The following is a 17,788-nucleotide window of genomic DNA, read 5'->3' on the forward strand; positions in this document are numbered from 1 at the left end:
AGAAAAACAAAAGATACTCCATCCCCAATCTAGAACTTCTTTGTTGATGATGCAATTGCAAGATATGATAAAGATCGCTCGCTGGTATATATCTCCTCTTCTCAGGACTGCTTAAATGAAAAAACAATATAATAGACAGGGAATTCATTATGTCGTGAAAATAGGAAGAGAAGCAACTAGCTTAGACTTCTTGAATCCAGACCTATTTTCATGTTAGTATACAAGTTCTAGAAATGATCGGAGAAAAAGATACTCACTTCCATCTTCCCCATATCGAGCCTCTCCCTCTTTGCTGAAGCCTTGACAGCCATAATCACCATATCCAGATCATCTTGATCGCCCATTGTAATCATATCCCCATTTGGCATATCTTCATCTCGGACCTTGATCTTGAAACGCTTGCGTAACGCAAACTTCTCTCTAATCTTATCCACCAGATCAGGAAATTCTACTGCGGCACCAATCATGATGTATCGCACATCTTCGGCATGCACCTTGACTCTAATCTTGCGAATGTCGGGACGACGAGATTGTCCACGTCCTCCGGCTGTAGATGGTGCACGTGATCGTTGACCAGCGGGAGGACCTCTGATCATTTCAAAGTCGTTTTCGTCAAAGGAACCATCATCGTAGTCGCTGGCGTATTCTTCCTCTTCTTCGATATAGCGAGGTTGTGGTGGTTTCCTTCCATTTGCTCGGCTGCTACGAGAATTGCTGGATCCGGAGTACATGTCGTACAGCTCGTCGGGGTAAGCATCCTCTTCCTCATCTTCTGATCGTCTCCTTTGAGGTGGTGGGCGTTGTGAGTACTGTCTGGAAGGTGGTCCTCTGGGCTCAGATGCTGTTCTTGCAGTACCACGTCGTTGAGGTGGACTTCTAGCTTCTTCACGGATTTCATCACGGACTTCGTATCTCTCATTTGGACGAGCTTTCTCGATGTTCAATTTCGCAGGCATAGGCTTGGGTCCATTTCGAACAGAAGCTCCACGACTCATCTGACTTGGAGCTTGAGCTTTATCGGCCTCCGGAGGTGGAGTTGGTGGGAACACATTTCTGCCAATAGGAGGTTCTGATTGTTGGCGTTTACTTGAGAGACCTGGTTTAACGAGATTCGTAGCTGCGAAGGAAAGATTTTCTGGTGGTCTGTCGTCTTTGACGTCAAGTTTGCCAGCCTGTCTCTTGTCAGTATGATTCTGAAACGTGAAGGAATTTCCCCACATTCTTAATTTCTGAGCCCGCAAAACCGGTGAAAGCATTTGCTCTGTCGGAAGCAGCAACCAATCTTGCTTTACCCAAGTAATCTTTGGTCTTCAAGTTCTTGACCTTGGCTTGGTTGGGTCTGTACACGACTCCGACGGGGATCGAGAACACAGTGTAACCCTAGAGAATTAGCAATGAACCCAGAAATAGGTTAACTCGATTCGTACCTCTGCTTCTTCTCTGATTGCCTCATCAATGACATTGTGATCCTCGACAACCTTCTCCTTGGCGGCGAAGGAAAAATCTTGCATTCCTGCATCCTTTTGCTGGAGGTATATGTAGCAGAGACCACGATTGAAAAGAACCTCGCAAGAATATAGCTTGAACATGAGACCAAGTTGTGCGTAGTCGATCATGTTGTTCCCTCTCAGATATAAAAGTGTATCGTTGAAATTCGCCAATGCTTCCTCGAAGTCACCAACCAAGAAATTCGATACTCCTTGTTGAAAGTATGCCACGGCGAGGTATTGATCGAGTCGTACCGCTCTCTGGTAACATTCCACCTGCGATAATTAGAATCAGGAATTCAAGGTCTCAGTAGAAATACTAACCGCCTTCTCATGCTCTCCCAGTGTCGCATGAATGACACCACAGTTGAATAGAATCTTCGAGGTATCTGAAATGCCATCGAACTCCTTCAACGCCTCGTCAAACTCATTATTATCGTAGTGGCCAAGAGCTGCCACCCAGGTCTCGATTTCCTATTTCAATCATCAGTGCCTGCCTCAGAGTTTCTGCCAGCCAAAACTGCTCACCTGTTTCAAAGACATTATAACGATGCAAGTGCAATATTCCTACTCCTGATCCTCTGTTATTTAAATCGCTGGTCGCTCACAAAGCGACCAGCCGTCTGTCGGTGTGGAACTCGAGATGTTGCGAGTCAGAACCAGTACTTCGTCGTCCGACACAATTCAGTGCTGCGTTGCTCCGACCAAATGTTGACCTTCAGAAGTTTTGTCCAAATGCTCTCAATATTTCCTAAATGTCCGTCTCCAGAGTGTGCCTTCCAAGTCCTGGAAGTTGTTAATTCGAGGCGGCGGCTGATAGGCGTTGCGGGGTTCCCGTGGCTATTACTTTAGTGTTCTCGAATGCGGTAGGATACGAGGGCGGGACAATGCGTTGTTGCGTTCGAGTATTCTGGGATTGTTGCAAGGAGTGTATCGAAGTCGTTAGCAAGACCACGCAGAGTTGTAAGATGTCAAAAAGACAAGAAAATGTTGGACCCAGAAGATGTAAGGTACGATCCGGCCGACTAGCAGCAGATGTTGGATGAGTGAATGGAGGTTGGGTAAGGATTGGATCCGGGAGAGCGTGTGGAAGAAATTGAGTGGGTGGACGACGAGTTCAGCGCGTAACAGAATGTCGAATTGGGAGACGCAGCGGGGCCTGGTCCTGGTCCGAGCTAGAGTGGAGACGTCTTCATGCAAGATGCGTGAGTGATGGAAATGGCGGAAAGGCGAGGGATGCGTCGATTGGAGATGTTGTTCTATTCTTGTTGCCGCGACCGACAACAGACGGGAGGGAGCGAGCGGTGCGTGTGAAGAAGTTCGTGGTTCCTGCTTCTTCTTCTTCTTCTTCTCTTAGTCTTGTGCTGGTGGTGGTGCGGTTGTGATGCTGTACGGGATGTACGTGGTGTAGATGTGATGCGGGTACAAAAGCCAAATCTAGCGATGCAGCTTTGGCTTGGGTGCTGCGATGTGATGCGTGCGGAGCGGTTGCAATTGCGTTGCTTGAGGTCCGAGGGCGGCTTGACAGTTGATAATAAATGGGGATTGAAGCTGCGTGGCTTGAGGTGAGGATTCGCTGCTTTCAGAAACACTTCACGGAGATACAACACAATGGGACAATAGTGGCGACCTCACACACAGATTGGTAGGTGAGCCCTGTGCCCTATTGTGCCTTCAGGAGCAGGGTGAAGTCAGACTTTCATCGAACGTTTGGAACCTGAATTGAGTATCGCAGAGAGGTGCGTCTTGCCGAGAAGGAGGAGAGGGAGTGAGTGAGTGAGTGAGTGAGTGAGTGAGTGAGTGAGTGCTGAGTGTGTGTTGCATGAGGCCGTAATCGTGGTTACTGCTTGCTGCTGGCTTGCTGGCTCTGCTGTCCTGGCGCACATCATACAGTACAAAAGATCCAAGCCACTTCCTCCCCTGCTGCTACACGAACACCACCACCATCATCACCACTCATCTGGTAACAGGGGAACAGGTACGACTACTGTCGGCCAGGACATGCTGGGAGGCCACATGTTCCCATCCTGGTCCGATTGTCGAGACGGCAAAACAATGTCTCCCCAAGGCAAAGCAGCGAGTGTTCCAAGAGCGCCAATTCCCAACTATTGGTTCGACGGGAGATGCGCTTCTGTCACGAGCGGTGTTCCATGGGCGCGTAAAGTGCTGTCACGGTTCGACGAGCGGGGAGACAACGTCAACTGTGCAGATGCGCCGAGAGAGAAATTATCACGAAGCTTTCACGTCCAACGCCGCAACGTCGTCTTAACCAGTCAACAGACGTGCCGAGCCGGTCTATTGTTTCTCTTGTTTGCATTCACCACTGCATCTCATGATAGGATGATGTTGGTGGTCGTCTTTCTTCTACCTTTCCCTCGTCTCGCTCAAAATAGGGGCTCTAGCTCAGGGCAGCACGGCTAGATCTCGCTAGATTCTCCAGCACAGTAGCCAGTAGCCAGTAGCCAGAATAGCAACAGAGATTCGAGATTCGATTCCTCTGCAGGTCCAAGGAACAACAGGAACGAAGAGGAATCCCGCCGCGTCGTTCATCACCTCAAGATCCCTGGCTATCGCCACGAACTTTGCTAAAAGTATCTAATCTCGACTCCGCCTGCGCACATTCCTCCCAACCTTCCTACTGCGTAACTCTGCATACTCATACTTTTGGGTACGGGCGTACCTACACCACAAGAGTGCGTACCAAATGCGTCCCGTAACCTCCACTGCTCCAGTCCCGCGAGCCTCGAATCCGCCGCCCATCCGCCGCCCACTGCCATCAATTACGCTCATGGATCACCTCTATTTGCCGTCGATTTGGCCTGTGTGGTCCTGGCGCAGGAAGCTTGGCAGTCTCAGGGAAGGCTGCACAAGGCTGGACGAAACTCGCTTGCACCTCAGCCAGTTTCGCATTTCGCCCTGGATCAGCACATCGTACACCATTACCGACCCACAATCATCCTCAACCTACCCACCACTGCCACATGCTTCCTCCTGGTCGGCGATGCTGAACCCAGAGGTCGGACATTTCAGGCATGAAGAGATCTCATTGAAATGCCTGCCGTGGAGGCTTGAGGGCTTCGCCTCGTACCGCACCCGCTGCTCGCATGATGCTCGGTCGATCATTAAAACAGGAGCCCGCCCGTTTTCGTCTCAACTTTAACCTTCACCTCCAATGACGTCCGCCGGGCATTCTCCATGGTGGATCCATTGGAAGCGGAAGCCTTCTCTTGTTGTTTGGGCCACCAGATAGATCTCCATCAGGGCAGCTTGCACTTTGTCAGACCGGGACTTGCATTCCACGAACAAGCAATTCTTGGCGTACCCACCCAGATCCAAGGCGACTGTGATACAGCCGTCAGAAACGCATGAACGCTTGTCTGTTTGACAGTCACCACAAGGAGATTAGAGGCCTAGGGCCATCGAAGCGCTCAGAGCGTTCTTCTTCTTCATATTCTTCTTTTGCATTACTTCTTTCGTCCCTTCAAGCCGGTGGTCAGGTCATCACTGACTTCCAGCAGGCCATTTATCGTCCCATCTTGTGCCATATATCATAGCATACCCTTCTGTACTTCATCCTTTCTCTCTTCCCAGAGCGTTTTTCCCGAACACGAACAAACCGTTTTATCATTATCCCAGACGCCCGCGCTCCTCGCAATCACACCGACCAATGTATCCTCATCATTCCTCTCAAACTTTCCCTTCCCCTCCTGCACTTGTTTCGACACCACCATCCCCCTCCCAATCATCTCCCAAATTTGAACGGGCTTATCAAGGAAAACGCTCCCAATCCCATCCTTGCCCACTTGCACCGTTCCCAGAACGCCACGGGGTTTAATAGAGTTCTCCTTCGGATCGCTCCATATTCCCCGCGTGGAGATAGCACCGTTTGAAATATCCCCTGTCTCCCTAATAGAGGCCCAATAAGTGCCAGGAGAGAGTCCTTTCAGCGTGAGATCAATAAGTGTCAGATCTGACGAAACTTGCACCATTCGCGCGAGACCGCGAACTTTGTCTGACACGGAGGTAGAATGTGTTTCGAGGATACAAACTGCTGCACCTGTTTCTTGTCAATACATATATGTATATGCAGGGATGTGGGAAAGAGAGAAAAAGTGTTTAGAAACAAAACAAACACAAACATACTGTTTGAAGTACCTGTGCCACGCAAAATCGCATCTCGACCTGTTGCTTGAATGGTTGCCACAATGGCAGATGGTGGCGCTAAGTAATGATACAGTCAGATATGTGGCAACAACAGAATCCTATAAAACATTACAGAGAATCTGATGAAACATCTCACAGAAGTGTTTCAGAGGGCTGAGTAAGAAGGGACGAACCTGTGCCTTCGATAGTCACGAGCTGATCTTTGAGATTGGCTTCCACCTTTTGGATCCCGCTCAGCTTGTACAGTGACCCGGAAATATCTTTGACGCAGCTCTCGCACGTCATTGGGACTGCGAAGAGTGTCTGTTTCACATCAGTATATATTACACGTGACTCGGCCGATGCCGGATTTGGGGGATACGGACCTGGAATGGGGTTGTGATGACCATCTTGCCTACTATGAAGGTATTATCACTTTCAGATAATAATAGACTATGGGTTTATCGAGTGAATCCGGGAGATTGTAAAGTTGTAACGAAGTCAAAGAGCAGTATCATTTCTCATCGTGGGGAAGCTGCTTTGAAATCGCCTCATTCGGCTCGGTAACCGACTCCCGAAGCTAAACCCAAAAACCACAACTCCAAAAAAATGTCTTGGCGGAAAAGTCACGACAGCGATTGAGCCTCATCGAGATCGCGACTACACTCCAACGCCAATCTTTCCACTTCTGCTGTAGCACCGTCCGACCAATTGGTCGAAGAGACTGCTACAGATATGTCTCAAACTAATGGCCTGGTAACTCCTCCTTCTTATTCACATATGAAAGAGAGGATTCAAACTGACAATAACCTCCCCAGACAAAACTAGCCTACTCCCGCACCTGGCACCACATCTCCTGCACCGTCCCCCATCCTTCCCTCTCCCCCCTCCGCCCCTCGCCCTCCTCTCCCTCCTCGCACCCCCCTCCCTCACTCGGCCGCCTCGCATCCCGCATCGCGATCCTGCTGATGGGCAAACACAAACCGATCTTCGACCCATCAACCGACTGCGGCGACTACGTCGTCGTCACGGATTGCGCGCAGCTATACACGACCGGCAAGAAGCGGTGGCAGAAATTGTACTATCGGCATAATACACGCCCGGGGAGCCTGAAGAGTGTGAGCATGGATGAGTTGATGGGGAAGCTTGGGGGAGCGGAGGTGCTGAGGAAGGCGGTTAGTGGGATGTTGCCGAAGAATCGGTTGAGGGATGATCGGCTTGTGAGTGTTTCCCTGTGTGAGGATGAAGATGGAGAGGAGAGGAGAGGTGGATGCTTTGGGTAAAGAAGAATGAATGAATGAATGAAATGCTGATTGAAGGTTTTAGGCAAGGTTAAAAGCTTTTGAAGGGGAGGCCCATCCGTATAAGGACAACATCGTCAAGTTCCGGGGCGTTAGTAATGTGGTTCAATGGCCGAGGGAGGAAGCTGCTGTGAAGGAGGAGGTTAGGTTATGATTCAGCGGGCAGACGTGTATATGAGGGAAATAGTTGTGTTGGGTGTATGTATATCATGGTATTTGTACGGCGAATTCGGGAATTGAGAATGTAAGATATGCCCAAAAATGGGTTGGGAAGAAATCTTCTGTTGCGGCACGGGTTATTGTGATGGTTTTTGTTAAGTTTGTTGGCTTGATGATCGAGTGGTCATGGATTGATTCTGTATTCTTTTCTTGTTACTGCTGCTATGCTTTTTCAGATCATCTTTTATATCCTCGGAAGATATCTATACCGGTCCTTCGCCTCCCAGCACTACAGCATCCAGATTCCTTATGCACCAACATGTTCTTCCATTCACGCAACTAGGTACCTCACCCCTACAACCAAAAACAAAATCTCAACATCTGTACATGTCACGGAATAAATCATGTATCCTCGAAGCGTTCAAGCTTTGAAACTAGCAATAGCAATGAATATACCATTCGAAGTAGTAGTAAAACGTACTAGCAAGTGCTACGAATGTTGATGTTGCTTTCGTTTGATAATCGTCTTTTCTCTTTTTTGTTTAGTTTAATTGGGGTCATTTGGTTGGAGGCAAAGTCGGGTCAATTTTGAAGTTCTTCAAATAGTTGATAATAGCTCGTAGATAAAGTTAGGCAAGTCCGAGTCCCACTCAAGTTTAAGCACTTTTCAGCTGAACTTGACTTGGACTAGCCAAGTCTAGATCTGGACTCGCCTAACATTGCTCACAGAGTCAACAGACTTGAAATTTAAGTAAAGTTAGTTCACTTCTTAAGCCCTTTAGTTAGACGACAAGTACTGATATGTATTATAGCTAATGTGGCTATCAATACTATGACTCTGGTTCAGACCTCACTTCTTCTCGCTTAATGGTATTTACTCCTTACTACATTTCAGTTCGCAAAGCAAAACTTCACTTCACTTGCTCCTTTTGATTATGTTTCTACCTCAGTATTCCCCCATAAAGCTGATAGTTGAAGACTTCTTCTCACTGCACAACATTGTTCCTTTTTCTTCTTTTTTTGTTTCGTACTCAAACAACAACTCTGACTTCTTCCCACTTTACATGTCTTCAGACAGAGCTTCGTGCTTTTAGATACTTTACAGCATCAACTACCCTAGAGTATCAACTACTCCAGCATCAACAGTCTTTACTTTGTTCGCAAAGAATACTTGTCACTTTACAAGAGTTTCGAGGTTCTTCTACCCGCCTCAGCTCTTCCGGCAAACTACCACTCCAACACCCCTTGGCACTATTTATCCTTTTCCTCTCTCTATCCAGTAACATTAAGCTCGAGTTTTCGACTGTTGATTATCCAATCCTCCGAACATTTTTATTTTCAGCTACTCCAAAATATCAACGGACCTCTCTTGAATCGATCGACAACAATTTTTGATCTAACAAAGTCTTCTGTTCTAGCCTCACTCCCCCTGCTGAACAATGATACAAGAACCTTCCTCATCACTCTTCCCCTTCCTCTCTCCATCCTCAAACAACAATTTCGACTTTCAGCAACTTCCATTCCTCGACTCTTCTTCCTATTACGTTCTTTTCCAATAATGCTTACTAGCTTCGACCAGTCGACCATAGCAATAGCGCTTGATTGAATTCACAGAAAACACTTTTTCAGTTTATCAGGTTTCCTATTCTTGCCTTAGTCTTCTGCCTCAGTTCTACAGCCAGACTACTATTTAAGAACCCTCCCCATCACTCTTCTTCCTCCTTTCTCCACCCTCAAACAACAACTTCAACTCTTCAACCTCTTCCTTTTTTACATCTCCGATAACGCTTCTTATCTTCAACTACTCTACAGTATCAACAACCCTCGACTGGCAATACCCTAAACCACCAACAACTTCATCTGTCAGTACCCTCAACTGTCGTTACTCTCAACTGTCGTTACTCTCAACTGTCGTTACTCTCAACTGTCGTTACTCTCAACTGTCGTTACTCTCAACTACCAAGACCTCCAACATAGAGCTTAAGTCAAAGTCTCCTGTGCCTGCAGAACCCTTGGTCTTACGACTCTACAACTTCAAGCAAGCCACGGAATACTTCTCTCTTCTTTGATATCACCAGTACAAACGCAGTGAAGTCTTGGTACACTCCGATAACTTTATTCACTACGTCTTTTCAAAGCATAAGTACTCTTCGCGAGTTCGTCCTCTCCCTCAACCTTTTACTGTCTTTCACAAACTTTTTAACAACTACTACGAGCATCTTCCGCTTACCTCTTCATCTATTCGCAACACGGTAACTATTAAAAACAAGACTATTCAAGGCCCGGATAGCTCTTCGGTACTCTGAAGATTTGAGTACCCTTGAATCTCTCTACCTAATCTATCTTCATGAGATAAGTTCATCATGAAGTTGCCTCTACTACCAATCTTGGCAACATTGCTGCTTGCATTCTTTCCTTTGGTAGCTGCTCAAGGTCAAACCATCACCGTCGATGAGACTACACACATCACTATTACTTCATGCCACCCTACGGTCACGAACTGCCCAGCTACAGAGCACCAATCGCCAAGCTCAGCCCATCCGCCTGCACCACCTCCTGCACGCAATCCAATCGCTAGCATCTGTACTGCTGGTGCTTGCTATCTGGAACTTTTGGCGACAGGTCCTCCGGCTAAGGCATTCTGCTACACTTACACGCAAACCATCAACACCGGAAATGTGTACGATTTACCTATTGTTCTTACGCAGTGCCCGAATTCTCCGGGTGCTGTCTCGAGTGCATGCTCTTGCCTGATGCAGGGACAGACTCAAGCTCTTGCCGCCACATCTATCGGTGTCGCGCCTGCAAGTCATCCTGTGAGCTTGACTGCGACTGCCTCGCTTCACACTTCGGCGGTGATTTCCGAGAGCTCGCAGAGTGGTGCCTTTAAGCCAGGCCCTACTTCGGGGCAAGTCCCACCACTTGTTTCGAGCAAAGCTCCACTACCTGCTTCAAGCATTCAACAGTCTGCTATTCAGCCTTCATCGCAGCACCCTGCAAGCAGCATTGGCAGTTCTGCCAATTCTCCAGGCCATCCTGGTACTTTGGCCACTGGCCCAGGGAACACTTTGTCTCGAGTTACTCAAGTACAGCCAAGTCCGGCACTTCCTCAGACATTCACTACTATTTTGAATGTCGGTACTGTGCGTATTACTTCGGTCTTCACTTCAGTACCACAAGCATCAGAAAGTAGTCTGCTTGGCACACAGAAGCCAGTTACGTCCATCGCTGTGGGTCCATCAGCACCTTCAAGTGTTCTTTCTGGTACACAGAAGCCTGCGACGTCCATCGCTGTCCATGCGTCTGGGCCTGAGTCTGAGCCGCTTCACACCATTACGACCATCATTATCTCTGGCACGGCTCACATTACTTCGGTGATCGTTACTCCAGCATCATTTTCTCTGCCAGTCCCTACGCTCTCTCTATCAGCACCAAAGTCTGCGCCAACAGCACAACCTCCGGAATCTGTATCAGCTCCACAGTCCGAGCCACTGCATACCATCACGACTGTACGCACATCTGGCACGGCTCATATTACTTCTGTGATCGTCACTCACGAATCTCCTTCTAATCCTGTGCCACCGGGTACCGTCGTTCCTTCTAGAAGCTCAGCAGTTTTGCCTTGGAGTTCTAACAATGGAGGGCCCCCCTCGAAGGCTAGCACTCTGGTTCCTGCAAGTCAGATCACATCCTCATCGCATGCCATTGTTGGACCTGGTTCTGTCACTACCCCACTGTCTAGAGGTGCATCTTCATCCCATGTCATCGTTGGCGGGTCCATCAGTGCCCAAGGCATATCTTCTTCCCATATCATTGCTGGGTCCAATTCTGCTTCACAGGCACCAAAGTCAATTCCGCCAGCATCTCACAGTATATCCAGTGGAGCAAAGAGCGGTTCGGTCATTGCAAGCTCTACTAAGAGTGCTCAGCATCCGCCACAGTCACACTCCATCGAGTCCAGCGTCAAGGCCACACCATTGCCATCAGGGAGTCATCCACCATCATCTTCTACGCACCCACCTGCCAGTATTTCGACACCTAAGCCATCTAGTACAGCCGTACCTGGTTCCCAAGTGAAATCGTCGGGTCCATCGTCAACATTGAAGACGCCTACTGTGACTAACTACGCAACTGTAGCAGTGACTGGAACTACGACAGTTCCTACCGATTCGCTGAATATCCAAATGGTAACCGACACTGGGCTTGATAGGTGGGTAACGACAACTGACTCGACGGGACATAAGACCATCGCACCTTTATTCTTCTTTAATGACAGCAAAGGGCACCGCCACGGATTTGTCTTGTGGGGCTGGTTTTCAAAGTTCAGCATACGTTTCAATGTGCTGTTCAACCTCAAGAATTTAAACATTCAGGGAACAATTATCGACCTATTCTCCTTCAAATTTCCATGTATCATCGGCTGTGGAGGTGGAGGGGTAGGGATTCCAGATCCAACTGACCCTTTCCCTATCGATTTCCACGTAAGTCATCAGCTTAAACTTCCCTCCCTCTGCAATTATTGACATTTGATAGCTCCGCCACCGCTCATTGTGGTAGACGATGGCACTGACAACCAGAGCGAAGAACCCTCAAGTACATCAGCTTGTCATACGGTTACCGTGACTGATTGCACATATACATTGCTTTATCAAATCAACACCGAAGGAAGTACCACTGGAACTGTTACTACAAAGGCATGCGATACTCTAACTGCTTGCTCTCTCACAACTCATTCAGCCACCTCAAAGACCACAACTACAACCGAAGCAACCCCTACATACTACGTGATTGTTCCCAACTACGATCAACCTCGAAATGTCATCACCGCATTCACCGCGAAATTAAAAGCAGAGACTGATCCGCAAACATTTTACGTTTCCGATGCACCTGACGCAGGATTCACGGCCTTCTGGACTCAACACCTAGATTCTTCTCAAGTTGAGGAGTATCAGAAAGACCCAGCTGTGAGCTTGGTAATATCGTCTGTCTGACTTTGCTAATTGGTGGTAGGTTGCAAGTATCAGTACAGATTTTGGTGCCTCAATTTTGCTTGACGATGATGATGCAGGCCCCTACTCGGACGTTGCATATCAGAACCTCACTTCTGCTTCTTTCAATACCGGACAAGATTTCTTACTCAAGAGAGCCCCCCCACCACCCCCACCTCTTACATCTTTCATTCAATCACCTAATCCTCAACCTCCCCAGGAAGTCCTCATTCTTTCACAGCCTCCTGGCATATCTGCATCCTCTCTTAGATCTTATGCTACAGAGGCGCAGGGTCCGACTCCCGGGACCAGGGTCTACATCATAGATAGTGGCTGTGATACTAGAAGCAGGGTGAGTATTTGCTACCGCGGTGGTATTGTACATGTTGGGTGCTGTCAAGGCTAAACATAAACTAGGCGTACTTGGCGTATACAGCAAAGTTCGGAGTAGAACCTGACTGGCTGTTCGCAGGAGATCCTAATAAAATGCCTGTGAACGACGAGACTATCCCGCCGTATGCGTATAACGAGGACAAAACCGATTACAAAGCAGCCTCCAGCGCGCACGGAACCACGCAGTACGTATTGTGGATCTATCATTTCGGCTTCTCTAAGAATGCCCAGGATTAATTATGGAACAGACTTTCCAAGGTGTTTGGCTCTTTAGCAGCTTCAGATAGCACTTATGTCACTATAGTCAAGTTGCCTCAAGGTATACAATCTCTGGCCGACCAACAAGCCAAACCCCAAAATCCACCAATCCCAGTTGGGACTTTGATTCAATCTACTCGAATTGCCTGCATTGTCGATGCCTATACCCAAACACTTAACGATATCATAAAGAGGTATGATGCGAACACTCTACCCTGGGGTCACGCGATTATTTCGAGCGCCGTTTCAACCCAGTTGTCAGCAATGCCACCAGGAGATCTCTGGTATGGCGTTTGGTACAAGGAAATCCAGGTAAGAAAGAACTCAAAAACAAGACCTTGCCGCTATTGAGCATGATAGAAGTAGGTGCTAACCTCGATAGAAAATCTTGTCTATTGGAGGTATTGTGGTTCAGAGTGGAGGAAATACAGCGGCACAACAAAGTGTAAACATCCAAATCAACCAAAAGCTGTCTAGGCACTGAACTTTTCTAGGGAATATCCTCAATCCCAGCATTATGGAGAGACCGTAAAGCCGCTCCGATCATGGTTGTTGGAGCCACCGACAACTTTGGCGTCAGAACCTACTTTTCAAACTGGGGAACACCAGCGAATTTTCCAGGAACTGGCATTGATGTCTATGCACCAGGGCTTGCAATAACAGTCGATGTGGCGAATGGGGGTTCTGCGGTAAAAAAGGGGACATCATTTGGTAAGCTTAGAGCTGATATCTCCGTCACATTGTCAGATACTAACAAGTTTGCTCAAAGCTACTTCGTTTGTTGCAGGTCTCATTGCATACTTCTTGAATGTCGACGGCCACCGTGCAGCTATTGAGGAGAGCTATGCGAACAGACAAAAAGCCGACTATTCAGATTATTTCAATTGGCAAAGGGTGGTTACAGATTATGTCACTACTTGGGCATACCCGAGAAGCACCAACCCAGATCCCACAGTCCGTATGGTCTACAACGGTGCTATTCCTAAAGGATCCAATGCAGGTTTTGTTTGCCCTGCTGCTCTTAACTATCCACTGGTCAAACGTGGGGGGACAAATATGGCACCAAACAGTTGTGGACCTCCAATCGATCCTCAGTCGAGTGCTACAAACACCGCCATTAGTAGCAAGAGTGTTGCGCCAACTACTCTGTTGACGACTACTAGGAAGTCTTCAAGCTCAAATCCTGCTACAACTAGTCATCCACCACCGACTTCAACTCCACGTCCTGCCTTGAGTAAAGGATCTAGTCTAACTCCTCTACCACCAAAATCTTCAACTTCACAAGCTTCGCAGATCTCAAACAAGATATTTCCGACCCATCCATCATCGGAGAATAGTTTACTCCCGACCAACCCACCACCAATCACTTCAGCCCATCAACCCTCACTCACCTTGACGCATCATGCTTCTTCGAGTGGAACATCCAGTAAGATCTATCCAATCACGAGCAAGAGTCCCGTACCGAGTACAACCAAGCATCAAATAGCTCCTCCTCCGCCCATCTGTGGGAGAGACATCCAAGGACGCATGGTGTGCCACTAAGTAGCCCTTTGGATACGACCCAAACTTTTTGAAGATGGGGCGAACTTGGCATTTTCAAAGTTTCCAAATTTTGGCCACCTAAAATGTGGCGAATAGAGGCGTGGCTAATTGGAATAGAGCGTTGGTCTTTTATTTCATAACTTCTTGCTTTCTTACATTCTAAAAGCATTGAGCATATAACGTTGGTTTTTTCTTATCAAAATTTCACGGTTTCTTGACTTCAAAAAGCATTGGGCATTTGATATTAATAGAATTTGCATATCCTAAATCATTACGCAAACAGTGAAAGTAACATTTCGAGTGTGATTGTTTGTTGTAATTTCAAATATCCAGAAACCTAGGCGAATTGTAACAAAACTGGCCTCCCTCGGCTAATTTTCAGGGACTACAGCACGTGACATCTCATTACCAACCTTCACTTCTTTACTTGCCTCCTAAATGAACATCGACAGCTGAGAATATAAGCTCTTTATAGACAACGCAGTGGAAATGCCACAAGACACTCGCCATGTATCAGATCCAGAATTTCGGAGCTTGATTGATGTTGTTTAAGCCTGCCACTCTGCCCTAAATAAACGGTTCCATTCAGAGCGCTGCTGATGCATATGGCATGATGATACAGCTCACGAGCTATGACGGCGGAGAGGGGCTTCACAATCGACGACATCAATGCTCCAAGTCTGAAGGAATCTGCCACCGCAGATGTTGCGCATAGCCTAGCCTTATTGATAGACTGCCATGGATTGGCAACTGCTTCTGAACACCATGTTCGATAGGGAGTAATTCGAAGCTACCATTGTGCAATTGTTAACGTCTTAGGCTATGCCTCTTGAGTCTTGTATGATGATGCCCTTGCGTCGTGCGATGTTTCTATACCTTTCCTTGTTTGACTTGTAGTGGTGGAGGGATCGAGGCAGTTCTTCGGTTCGGTTGTGCTCGCAGCGTCTCAGCAACATCTCCCGGTGCAGCGCACGCTTTAGGTGCCTGCCGGGAGCGCTATAAGAATTGCGATGTGCAACAAAAGATTTTTTCTCCAAGTGAATTTAAATTCACTTGAAAGTTTTGTTGAACTTTAAATCTGTTCAGCCCTCTATCGACGACTACCTTTGAGTCTTCGGTGACTATTCGAGCTTCTGTTGCGTCTCAATGCTACCCACGATCTGACTACTATCAAGAAGCAACGTCTTTGTGTGTACCCTGGCGGGGAGGAACATGTATCTCAAAGCCAGACCAAGCGGCTTGATCTAAGCACTCGCCTAGGTACCTAGGTATACAGATAACTTCAGGGGCTACACGTGATCTCCCACTACTGCCCAGGTGTCAAAATTTTTCAAGATCTCTCTATCAATCTCAATGAGCGTACCTGAGGACAAAAGTCGTCTGTAAAGTTTCCAGAGCATATCGAACAATTTCCTAGTCATGTATCAAATCCGACTATGGATATCTGGGCATCCTTTTCGGAATCTATTCTCGGCTCGATCTGCAAGCGCTGCACGGGCCGACATCCCAGCATACTTTGCCGCCTGAGCTGCATGATCCCGTAATACAACGTCCAATCCGACCCTGGATTGGTACCCCTGGTGTTCGGCAAGGCTTGGGTGTGTTTCTGAAATGCAGGTCTCCGTGCTTCATTTATCGCCTTTGTTGCCTATGGGCTGTGCGCGTGAGTGGCGTGTGTGTACACCTCACCGAGTTGGAAAGACTGGGAAGTTGACGTCTCCATCTCAACATCTCTTCATCATGTTGATTTGAATGATGCTCTGTTTATTGTATTGATCTTTTGCGTCGTTTTTGTTGTATATCGTTATTGCTATTCATGTTCTAGTATTTGTTTTTTGACGGCATGACGAAGTTCAGCACTAATTGTACACTTCCTCCCGATATCATCAACTATGTAACGCAACCGAATACTCGCGGCACTGTCGATATCCTGTTAACATGTCTTACAACAATAGTCTTATGTACTTGGTCGATTCAGCATCCGAATGTTCCTGCATATATACAAAACCGGGGGTGGAGAGACTACGTAAAGAGAACTCTCACACAGTTCAAGTTGATGATTTTTTCGATATTTGCACCGGAGTTCTTGCTCTTGACGGCGTTTGGCGATTTGTCGTGTGCGATAGCTTTGACGAAACAGTTTGGGAGCGTTGCGGAGAAGGATGGAGTCGAATGGAGTCTGGTTCATTCGTTCTTTATTAATATGGGAGGGTTTGTGATTTTGTTCAGTGAGGAAACGCCAAAAGCACCACTACCTCAGGTTAAACCTCAGATTCCTGCAGGTTCTTCTGGTTCATACAAGTTAGAGAGCCAGATCTCGAAAGCGACGACAAGTGAAAGCATACTATCTGCCACGGAGACAAACAATGAAGATGACCTGGAAAACGCATTGCCGAAGTCAACAGCGGTCGCGGTCGCAACACCCAAAGAGTCCAAAGCGTCCAAAGAATCCAAAGCACCACCGAAGAAACCAAAACAACCTCCAAACAAGAGAGTGGCACACATATTGAGCGTCGCGGACAGGCGCTGCAAGCCAAAGACCGACAAGAACTCTCTCCTGGTAGAAGAAATCATCGCAGATCTGAAGCAACAGTTCTACTCGGGAGACGACATAAACATCATTCCGGCCGATCTGGCAGACATACTTTACAACCTCATCCGTCTGCGAGGTACTCACTGGGCCCTCGATGGCCCCCAGCTCCTGCTCGCTCGAGAGCTTGGCATCGTTAAGAAGATTCCCGGCATCACTTCCGATGAGATAGACGACATAGCCAAAGGCGACCTGTTAGCTAAAATCCTGGCTATCGTTCACGTCACCTGGCAAATCGTCCAATTGATCATGCGCAAAGCAGAAAGTCTGCCTTCTTCTCAATTTGAAGTCGTCACTGTAGCGTTTTCGGTTTGCGCATTTTGTACTTACCTCCTGTACTGGAATAAACCGCAGAACATAGCTGCTCCGCGTTTTGTGAAGGCAGATAGATGTCCGACGAAGGAGGAGGTGCTGGAGTTGGCTAGGGCGGGTCCGGCGTATGTCGCTGGTGTTTTTCCTGGAGATGATTACTCGATGCCTGGACATGCTTTGCATTCTGATTTGAAAGGTGCGAGGCAAAAGTTCGAAGGCGGGATCTTGGGCTGGGCGGGAGGTATTCTCGGGGGGATGTTGTTTGGTCTGTTGCATTGTGCTGCGTGGGATTATCACTTTCCGACGCCGGTAGAGGGATTGCTGTGGAGAATTGCAGCGGTGGTTACGGCTGCTTGGCCTTTGATCTATGGTGCGAGGGCCTTGGTTGTCTCGCCAGTCGAGAATGATGGACAGAGCAGGAAGAATGGATTGAGGAGAAAGGTACTTGGATATATGGGCCCGGTCACGAGGGTCTTGGGATTTGGTATTGCTTTTGTGTATGTTTTGGCGAGGCTATATCTGCTAGTGGGGACTTTTAGATCTTTGTTTTTCCTTCTGCCAGCAACATTTAAGAATAGCTAAGAATAATTCAATCTTTCTCAGAAGCTCGTCGCA

The 17,788-nt window shown here is 47.6% G+C and overlaps 6 protein-coding genes across 6 annotated transcripts; 4 read left to right on the forward strand and 2 right to left on the reverse strand.

Moving 5' to 3' along the window:
- Positions 1 to 181: 181 nt before the first annotated feature.
- Positions 182 to 2,030, reverse strand: LY89DRAFT_666723 (tetratricopeptide; the record flags this gene model as incomplete). Its single annotated transcript, XM_018212932.1, has 6 exons — positions 182 to 202; positions 258 to 1,172; positions 1,219 to 1,380; positions 1,428 to 1,763; positions 1,812 to 1,961; positions 2,016 to 2,030. The coding sequence occupies 6 exons, from the start codon at positions 2,028 to 2,030 to the stop codon at positions 182 to 184; spliced, it is 1,599 nt and encodes a 532-aa protein (XP_018074233.1).
- Positions 2,031 to 4,049: 2,019 nt separating this feature from the next.
- On the forward strand, positions 4,050 to 4,841 carry LY89DRAFT_464483 (uncharacterized protein). Its single transcript, XM_018207706.1, has one exon. It carries the CDS (start codon positions 4,192 to 4,194, stop codon positions 4,645 to 4,647), a length of 456 nt encoding a protein of 151 aa, XP_018074234.1. The 5' UTR covers positions 4,050 to 4,191; the 3' UTR covers positions 4,648 to 4,841.
- Positions 4,842 to 4,899: 58 nt separating this feature from the next.
- On the reverse strand, positions 4,900 to 6,070 carry LY89DRAFT_641233 (homocitrate dehydratase). Its single transcript, XM_018211704.1, has 4 exons — positions 6,017 to 6,070; positions 5,825 to 5,954; positions 5,631 to 5,708; positions 4,900 to 5,544 (listed from the first exon to the last, which is right to left on the reverse strand). Exons 1-4 carry the CDS (start codon positions 6,038 to 6,040, stop codon positions 5,036 to 5,038), a joined length of 741 nt encoding a protein of 246 aa, XP_018074235.1. The 5' UTR covers positions 6,041 to 6,070; the 3' UTR covers positions 4,900 to 5,035.
- Positions 6,071 to 6,305: 235 nt separating this feature from the next.
- On the forward strand, positions 6,306 to 7,390 carry LY89DRAFT_779773 (ribosomal protein L13). The gene is made up of 3 exons (XM_018222324.1): positions 6,306 to 6,386; positions 6,449 to 6,850; positions 6,957 to 7,390. The coding sequence occupies exons 1-3, from the start codon at positions 6,366 to 6,368 to the stop codon at positions 7,083 to 7,085; spliced, it is 552 nt and encodes a 183-aa protein (XP_018074236.1). The 5' UTR covers positions 6,306 to 6,365; the 3' UTR covers positions 7,086 to 7,390.
- Positions 7,391 to 12,722: 5,332 nt separating this feature from the next.
- Positions 12,723 to 14,347, forward strand: LY89DRAFT_464533 (uncharacterized protein). Its single transcript, XM_018207707.1, has 4 exons — positions 12,723 to 13,041; positions 13,112 to 13,174; positions 13,224 to 13,440; positions 13,499 to 14,347. The coding sequence occupies exons 1-4, from the start codon at positions 12,994 to 12,996 to the stop codon at positions 14,269 to 14,271; spliced, it is 1,101 nt and encodes a 366-aa protein (XP_018074237.1). The 5' UTR covers positions 12,723 to 12,993; the 3' UTR covers positions 14,272 to 14,347.
- Positions 14,348 to 15,918: 1,571 nt separating this feature from the next.
- LY89DRAFT_682720 (uncharacterized protein) lies at positions 15,919 to 17,788 on the forward strand. Its single transcript, XM_018214554.1, has one exon. The coding sequence runs from the start codon at positions 16,115 to 16,117 to the stop codon at positions 17,753 to 17,755; it is 1,641 nt and encodes a 546-aa protein (XP_018074238.1). The 5' UTR covers positions 15,919 to 16,114; the 3' UTR covers positions 17,756 to 17,788.

The sequence above is a fragment of the Mollisia scopiformis genome, assembly GCF_001500285.1.
Source record: "Mollisia scopiformis unplaced genomic scaffold LY89scaffold_7, whole genome shotgun sequence".
NCBI classification, from domain to species: Eukaryota; Fungi; Ascomycota; class Leotiomycetes; order Helotiales; family Mollisiaceae; genus Mollisia; species Mollisia scopiformis.

Coding starts and splice junctions, on each gene's coding strand:
- LY89DRAFT_682720 (XM_018214554.1), top strand. CDS start 16,115: ATGACGAAGTTCAGCACTAATTGTACACTTCCTCCCGATATCATCAAC.
- LY89DRAFT_779773 (XM_018222324.1), top strand. CDS start 6,366: ATGTCTCAAACTAATGGCCTG. Junction 6,387..6,448: donor TGTCTCAAACTAATGGCCTG/GTAACTCCTCCT, acceptor TAACCTCCCCAG/ACAAAACTAGCCTACTCCCG. Junction 6,851..6,956: donor GGTTGAGGGATGATCGGCTT/GTGAGTGTTTCC, acceptor TGAAGGTTTTAG/GCAAGGTTAAAAGCTTTTGA.
- LY89DRAFT_464483 (XM_018207706.1), top strand. CDS start 4,192: ATGCGTCCCGTAACCTCCACTGCTCCAGTCCCGCGAGCCTCGAATCCG.
- LY89DRAFT_641233 (XM_018211704.1), bottom strand. CDS start 6,040: ATGGTCATCACAACCCCATTCCAG. Junction 5,955..6,016: donor TCATCACAACCCCATTCCAG/GTCCGTATCCCC, acceptor GATGTGAAACAG/ACACTCTTCGCAGTCCCAAT. Junction 5,545..5,630: donor TGGCACAGGTACTTCAAACA/GTATGTTTGTGT, acceptor GACAAGAAACAG/GTGCAGCAGTTTGTATCCTC.
- LY89DRAFT_464533 (XM_018207707.1), top strand. CDS start 12,994: ATGCCACCAGGAGATCTCTGGTATGGCGTTTGGTACAAGGAAATCCAG. Junction 13,042..13,111: donor TTTGGTACAAGGAAATCCAG/GTAAGAAAGAAC, acceptor TAACCTCGATAG/AAAATCTTGTCTATTGGAGG. Junction 13,441..13,498: donor AAAAAAGGGGACATCATTTG/GTAAGCTTAGAG, acceptor GTTTGCTCAAAG/CTACTTCGTTTGTTGCAGGT.